The 8499-nt window shown below is 33.1% G+C and overlaps 1 protein-coding gene across 1 annotated transcript; it reads right to left on the reverse strand.

Annotated features, from left to right (window-relative positions):
* On the reverse strand, window positions 839–7844 carry LOC109358864 (TVP38/TMEM64 family membrane protein slr0305-like). The gene is made up of 9 exons (XM_019603345.1): window positions 7458–7844; window positions 6856–6917; window positions 6015–6069; window positions 5406–5504; window positions 5045–5131; window positions 4059–4175; window positions 2900–2992; window positions 2662–2692; window positions 839–1298 (listed from the first exon to the last, which is right to left on the reverse strand). The coding sequence occupies exons 1-9, from the start codon at window positions 7551–7553 to the stop codon at window positions 1114–1116; spliced, it is 825 nt and encodes a 274-aa protein (XP_019458890.1). The 5' UTR covers window positions 7554–7844; the 3' UTR covers window positions 839–1113.

Consider the following 8499-nt stretch of genomic DNA (forward strand, 5'->3'; position numbering starts at 1 on the left):
TTGGGGAAATCCACATTTATCAAGTTCAGCTTTCCTAGACTAAGTATTAATAACTTCATTAAAATTTGTTACTAGCATGTTATCATTTGCATCAATTATATGTAGAAGATAGGTTGGTAAATTAGCCTTCAAATTATCATTGAAGTTCACTATTAGTGTGTTGTGTGTTGGAATTTACAAGTTCACTATTAGTGTGTTGTGTGTTGCAATTTACGAGTTAATAATTTAGCACTATTTTCAACTTTGTATAGCATATTCAATTTTGAAGGGGATGTGATTGAGTTTATTTTTCATGGATTACTACGGATGAGATTGAATATCATATTTTCATCTCCACCTCACCCTATAGTATGACAATTATACTTATTTGGATACGATATAAACATTAAGACGACCATGTCATCATTATATGTCTTATACAAATTATCCACTTAAACAACTTAAACAACATTGGTTCACAAACTGTGAACAATCACACTAAAGAATCAACATTTCTGTTCCCGGAATAGGATATGTCATATTCAGTACATCTTCAAGACTGGTTGATATTGAAGAAAATAAAGCAGTCCATCAGACTTCCACTTAGTGGGGTCTGAGAAGAGTAGATATAAATAGTCTTACCCTTATTAAGTGAAAAGATTGCTTCAAAGATTTAAACATATAACCTCCGGGCCACAAGATCGGTTGATATTGAATTGAACAAAAAAAAAAAAGGACAAAAGTAACACAATGGCTAAATCCTTAAATTCCTAAGTTTCAAGAATCCCATTTGCCAAGGATTCCAATGCAATACAAATAACCATGACTAAAAAACTATGCATTATCAGTATTATAAAACAGAAACCATAACATCAATATCAAGTCATAATATTATGCTGTGAGCTACAAATAATCAAGAAATGTTCATAGTATGAAGTATGAACTTCTCTTTTGTTAGACAAAAAGATACCTAGTCAATAATCTGACCTTCATAGATGGATTAACCATTTCTGTCATAAACTATATTTCTGATGTTGGAACTGTACAAATCACTAATGATTAGGCAGCCACTGCATAAGCTTTTATAGCATTTAGAAGAGTGTAGGGGTGAAGAAAGAATTTACACAATGAAATTTACTTTTCATGATTGTCTTCTGCAGAATCTATCTTTATTATGAGAGATTGGTTGAGATCAACTGATGATGATTCTGCAACAATTGGTAATGCTGAAGATGTAATGCCATCAATATCTTCATTTTCAGCCAAGGCTTTATCTAAAGCAGATTTGGCAACTTTAGTAACACATATCATCAGAACCACTGCACAAAAACCCAACATAAAACAGTTCAGCCTAGTAATCAGATGAAAGAATGGAATCTTGGTCTAACTCAATACAAAGAGGGGTCATTGTTGCACATAAAACATGTAACATAAGTGTAACACACAAAGAGAAGGGATGATGTATTGATTGTATTACACATTTATGTAAGACCTTAGTAGTTAGGGATGGCAATGGGTCTGGTTGGGTCCAGGTAGTGTATTATCCGGACCCGCCTCGTTGCTTCGTTTTTAAACCCAGACCCGCCCCATTGCTTCATTTTTAAACCCAGACCCGCCCCATTGCTTCGTTTTTAAACCCAGACCCATGCTGATACCTGTTGGGTCTGCTACCCACGGGTCCATGGGTACCTAGCGAATCTGTGGGTATCCATAAATTAAAAAACATTAAAAATATTTTTCAGTAATTTATGTAATTATGTATTTGTTTACTACAATCTTATATGTTATTTATGTATTCAACAAGAGAAAAAAATATAAAAAATAATTTAGTTTTAAACACATTTTAAATTGACTATTTCAATATTATGATGTAAAATTGATTTAATAAGAATTATTCAATCAACATAATATTATATTACACATATCAATTAACAACATAACATCACATCTTAACAATGTAACATCATGTTTAACAACATATCAATTATATTTACGAATTAACAATATAACATTATGATTAACAATATATATATATATATATATATAGAAATGAATAGCGGGTCCGAGTTCCTATGGGTCTGGGTACCTCATTGCCCGGATCCATATATATATATATATATATATAGAAATGAATAGCGGGTCCGAGTTCCTATGGGTCTGGGTACCTCATTGCCCGGATCCATATATATATATATATATATATAGAAATGAATAGCGGGTCCGAGTTCCTATGGGTCTGGGTACCTCATTGTCCGAACCCAGACCCATCCAATAACGGGTCTTAAAATCTCGGGTCTCATTATCCACGGGTCCAAAAACACGGACCCAGACCCAACCTGTTGCAGATACTTTTTGTGAGTACCCATTGTCATCCCTATTTGTAGTCTATAATTAAATTATGGAAAATGTTATATCTTCCAACTATTTCAGCCTACAAATCATCCTACCCACTTGAATATGACATGTGTCAGAAGGTGATATTTTTCTCAGTTAATTAATTGTTTACAAGTGACATGTGTTACTTTGTGTCTGTAGATTAAATAGTAAAATGATTTAGCCTTTTCTTAAATTAGAAAAAACAAACTCAACCTTTTAATAAATCGGTTTACTTCAGATATTTTATCTACTATAGTTTTGAAGACAAATTCATGATGTCTGGACTCTGGAAACAATGTAACTCACCAGATATTACAAGGCCTGAAATGATAAAAGCCTGCATCCACGAAAAGAAGAAAATACTTGATATCAGCTTAAGATAAAATGAGATAAAGCACAACTATTGGACCCAGTCAAGAAAATGGAAAGATGGCATCCTCCAAGGCATCTTATATTTCTTCAAGAAGAAAAAGATCAAGCAAAGCTAACTAGTGTTTGAAAGGATCATTTGAATATAAGTAATAAAAGGATGGGCATATCTTACCCAACGAGTCTTTGAGAACTCGCCCCAACCGTGTGTCACATCAGAAAGATCTTTAAGAGTTGTTCCAGCATATACAAGTGCCAGTGTTATTGGCTGCAACAGTAACAATATTGGAGGCATTAATGAATTTTCCTACTTGGAATGCCATCTAGTAAGCTATAACAACGAATAATCTAAGTTTATGGTGCAAACTAACTGGTTTTTACAATAGTCCAAAACGGGAACATATGTACTATTGGTGGAGTAAAAGAAAATTTGTAACTAGAATGATAAGGGTATCCACACTAGGCAGTTTATAGTGGTCATTCTACTTGCTCATTTAGTCCCCATCGAAGTTACCATAAAATATTATACCAAGATATATATACTTCCCAAAATCTAATTTCTAAGTCAGAACTGAAGCAAACATATAATCATGTATAAACAACTACACAGACTCCAGACATAAAGAGGTAATTAGACATACTTTCTGCATTCATAGTTCCCACCCTTAGCATAGACCACAAGAGTGATTGAAACCACATTCTTTTTCAAGCAATTGCTCTCAAACATTTCAATGTTGTTATGGAAAAAATCATGTTACTGACAAGCAACAGTGTAGTCAGAATTGCATGACTCAACTATTCAAATCACAAGTTGATGAACAGAAATTAATAAGTTGTGATTTTCTTTCTCATAAATGGTAGTCATTTGAGTGTATGCTCAAACCTTAATGTACCTTGTGATAAAAAAGAAACATTTTACACTTTTTTGAACATAAAATCGTGAATCTTATGTTTCACAATTCAAAAAACCAGCCTTCTGATTCGCAATTTTATTCATGATTAGAAAACTATGATATGCACAACCATTAGAAAAATGTGCCTTTGATGTGGTATTACAGACAATCAAAAGGAAAATGAGCCTTTAATCCCTTTCAATCCCTTACATGGTTACATGTCAAAACAAAGAAATCTTTTCATAAGTGTCCAGTTCACCGTTAATTCTATGTGATGTTTAATTGAAAACCTTAACGATAACTTTTTTCACAATCAGTAAACGAGAGTGATTGCCCAGAATAAATCTAATTAACAATAAATGAAAAACCTATAGCACAAAAACAGAATATATTGCTCGACTGACTCTCCAATATATATTTGATCAAGAGCACAGAAGATACCATCATTCCTAACCACGACGCCAGCATGTATTCTCCAATTGAAACAGGTGTCACCGACAGAAGATAATTTAGCATGTTAAATGGTAGTAATGGAACAAGTCGAAGTAGAAACACAATCTGCAAGGATGGATAAGAAATTAGAAAAAGAAAAAAGTCTTATATTCAGTTGAGCAAACTTAACAGAAAAGAATACCAGGCAAAAAGTACTAAGCAGAGAAATATAAGAATAATAGCATTCTTAAGCAATGACTAGCAATTGTCATGAAATAAGCCATTCATAGAATGACGACATACAGTTTTGTAAACACTTGCAGGATATACATAGTCTCTTACAAAATTACACAGTCTGATTCCAAAAGCAAATAACTGGACATGATAAAGGTTGATTCACAGTACTTCGGATGGACGTTCTAGTTACTCTCAAATTGGTTCTTTTCAGTTCACTGATACATTCATAGTTCGACTAAATATTAATCTCACAAATTAAGACTCACTAACTTGAGGAATATTATTTATGACAAATAAAAACAAGGGTGTTATTTTATGCTATATTCACAATAGAAGAAAGACAAAAAGGCGGGAATGGAGAGCTACGTGAGTTCTATACTGCATACTGGCTGCTGCCATTAAAGAACAGATATCGACACAACAGATGTTTTCTGGATTAGTGACCGCCCCTCATTAACATTAATCGATACACTAAGATGAGCTTTAATTAGAAAGTATAATTCTTGTTTTGATTGGTAATCATAGCTTGTGATAAAGCCTAATGGCACCAATCGATCAATTTAGCCGATTCTACCTACTATAAGACATCACAACTATGGTCATATTAAAGTATAAATAATTTCATGACCAATTCCCTTCACCCAGAGCTGTGAGTTTGTAAACAATAATGGAAAATAAAAAGGTAAAAAGAAGGGGAAAACAATTAATTAATCACCAACAGAGTCAAATCAGTATTAAAAAGTATGAAGTCTACAAACCTTAAAGCCAGATCTGCTAATTGCAATTGCCACTGATCTGAACTGTGGATAATCCTTCAACTTAGAAACAACAAATGATCTCCCAATCTGTACAGAGTGAAAACGATATATATAAATATCCTTAAATCATACAAAGACCCATGCCATTAAATGGAAATAGTAAAACACAGACCAAAATGCAGCCCAACCGAAAGCAAAAGGGGACTGCAAGAATAATGTACATAAAAAAGAGAAAGATATGGGTATCTTGTGTTAATCAATAAAATCTAACATCAATTATAACTATTCAACTGCAAGTAGCAGATAAAAAAGTTATTTTGTTTTAACAACTACTTAAAAATGTAAAACGTGAAAAACTTACTGTTCTACCAAGAAGAAATGCAGCTCCTGCACCAATAGTTGCGCCGATAGAGTCAGCAACAAAGCCCACTGGAAGCCCAAAAAGATAACCACCGCCAAGCTGAAAATGAAGTATCAAGTAAAGTGACTCAACAAATTTATTTTCGAAATTGCTTTTCCAAGTTTTCTTTTCCACAAGGTATCATTAAGGAGGTGGTAAATAAAAGAATGAAAGGAAATAGAGGGAATATAATTGCATAGAAAAAAGTTATAAACATAAAGAAAATCACAGAAGGATGGTCTAAGTAGTTTTTTCCATCACCATTGATGCATAATTGCTTAATCCTCCCGAGTTACCTATTTCTCAGCATTTCAGCCTTCTGAACTGAATAGGCATATCAACTTCCCACTTTTAGAGTTAAAAAACCATAATTTTTATAGAACTTGAACAGGTAACATGACGTCCCGTGTCAAATTCAATTTAGAGATTTACAAATGCCTAAAGGTAACAATCACAAATACTTAACTTATGTAAACAACAATGCAGACAGAACTTAAGGTACTTCGGAATATTATTCCACAAAAAATAAATAAGATTTGCAAGAAAAGCCTGGGTATCAATTGTTCTTACGGTAAGCACTGAAGCTGGAACTGCCAAGACAGTCAAAGGAATGTAAGCAACAGCCCTGAAAATTGCAATCAGTTCACACATGAATATATGATAGTCAAAGGAATGTAAGCAATAACCATGTGGGATTAAGGTTGGTTATTGTTGTATACAATGTGTAGTTTTTATTGCCCATTGCACCATGATTTAAATTCAAACTATCAGATCATGGAAGCATGTGATCAATCTCGCCCAAAAACATGGGATAATATTATCACATAAGTATGAACAACCATAACAATCTTCATGCACATAGCAAGGTTCCAGACATTCATTAGTAGTCCGAACGGTGATAAAGTATAGCTCAGCTTTATAAAATCCTAATATGTAAGAGTTAAGAAATGGCTTTCAACAAAGGCTAGGGAAAAGGAATAGCTCCCAAACAATGTGAAGACCAAATTGTTACCATTTCTAATAAAATTAAGATATCTAAAAAAAGAGTCGTACTTCACCTAGCTATCTTAATCATAATAAATGGCATTGTTTGTCAGCCATACGTCAAAGCTGAAATGATGTTACACTTACGGTTATCACTCAGTCAGCATGGATACAATATCATAGCTATAGCACAATTTTTTTTTGATTAAGCTACAACAACTGCAACAACCAAGCCTTAATCTCACTAGGTGGAGTGAATTTTGGTTAAGCTACATCTCACTAAAATATTTGCATTTAGAAACGAACTCTAAATTGCAATTAAAACTATAGAAATTGAAACAATTTTCACAATTATGATATTGTAAAAATCCAATAAAGATAGCCACTAGACAGAAATATAAGTGACCAAAAATCAAAATTGACTCACAGAACAAGGGGACCCCAGGGCCCAAGATCACGATCAACCCATATTAAGAAGTCCTTCATCATCTGCAAATAGAAAACAAGAAAGGAGTCAAAACCTCCATGTAAACAGAATGTTTGGGCGATTTTCAAAAATGCAAATCCAAAGGCAAAAAAAGGAGATTCCCATCTGTAATTCAGTAAATCTAGCTCAAGTACACCATGATTTACGAGCTACTATTTCGTTTTTCACCTTTCAAGCTCACTCCATAGCTAACACTTCAATAGTATGAAACTTTGAATCCAATAGAAAAACAATCAATAACCACAAGGGCAGTGCCTAGTCCAGATTTGAGCCGGACATCATGTTCGAGTCAGGATCATCCACATGTATGTAATTGCAAAAATGCTACTTGTATTAGGCTAAATCCAATAACCACAGATAAATTTGCATAACCAATAAGCAAATCCAACAATAAACCAATTCAACAACAACAACAAAGAAACAACCACCCCATTTCAACAAAACCTAACAACAATTCCACAAATCAGATAAAAATGAAAACTTTGTAGATACCCAGAAATGGAATTGAAGAAAAATCTTAAAGGGTATGAGAAAAACGGAACCTTTTCAATAGGGAGAGTGAAACAAGCAACAACAACAGCAACAAGGAGGAAAAGGAACAGGGTGATCCTAAGAGCAGAGGGCAAAGAGAAAGACATGATGAACCTTCGACGCCAAGGCCTACACTCCTTGTCGTCGTTGAGATCAGAGGAATGTTGCTTCAATGAAGAACGAGCCCTCAAACCCACTAAATTTGCCAGATTTATTGCTTTTTTTATTCAATCCCAATAATCACACACACACACAAAATGATTCTGCACCACCGTAGTTTTAGGCCATCAAACATATGATATGATTCTTCAGATTTGTCTTTTTTTTTCCTCTTCCCTTTTCTTGGGTTTTACTATTATTATAGATTTGTTATCTTAGCGTAGAAATATGTCTCAACAAATTTTGTTGGATTAGAGAGATGAGAAATTCAGAATGTAATGATTTGTGGGCAGTGGTCATTTCGTCATTTGTTCCCTCATTTATTTTGATTATTATTCTTTTCAAGAGTCCATACTAATAAGAAAATGAATGATGAATGATATACTATAATGTAAAAAAATATTACACTATTATTATATATTTTTTTTTCTCATTTGAAAAAGAGTATATAAATTTATATACTATATTTATATTCATTTATATTATTAATAATGATGCACTTGTCATGATTGTACTTCGGAAAATAATTGTGCTCTCAATTCTATGAGTGTCCCTTTAACCATAACCGACATGTTTTTAAAGCTTTAGGAAGAGTCAAACAAATAAATATTTGTTTTTTAATATCTTTTTAAGTAAGTCTATGTTAAAATTGTAAAAAAAATATTTCCTTCCATAACAAACTAATAGGATACTTACCAACGGGCGTTGGTTCAAGTGGTATATGCTTGAGTTCCCTTAAGTAAGAACTCGGGTTCGAATCTTGTGGATGGAAAAAATGCCCGTGGGAAACAAAAAAACTAATAGGATACTTCTGCATTGCAAACGATAATGTATTTTGCTTTTTAATTAAAAATAACAACATAATTTATTAATAAAAATGTTACGAAATATTAT

This window comes from Lupinus angustifolius, chromosome LG10, assembly GCF_001865875.1.
Source record: "Lupinus angustifolius cultivar Tanjil chromosome LG10, LupAngTanjil_v1.0, whole genome shotgun sequence".
Lineage (NCBI taxonomy): Eukaryota > Viridiplantae > Streptophyta > Magnoliopsida > Fabales > Fabaceae > Lupinus > Lupinus angustifolius.

What these genes read in the sequence shown, in the direction of transcription:
- LOC109358864 (XM_019603345.1), bottom strand. Translation starts at nt 7,553, where the DNA reads ATGTCTTTCTCTTTGCCCTCTGCTCTTAGGATCACCCTGTTCCTTTTC. An exon ending in TTCCAGCTTCAGTGCTTACC is followed by an intron (nt 5,505 to 6,014) that starts GTAAGAACAATT and finishes CTTCATTTTCAG; the next exon opens with CTTGGCGGTGGTTATCTTTT. An exon ending in CATTTCTTCTTGGTAGAACA is followed by an intron (nt 5,132 to 5,405) that starts GTAAGTTTTTCA and finishes CACTCTGTACAG; the next exon opens with ATTGGGAGATCATTTGTTGT.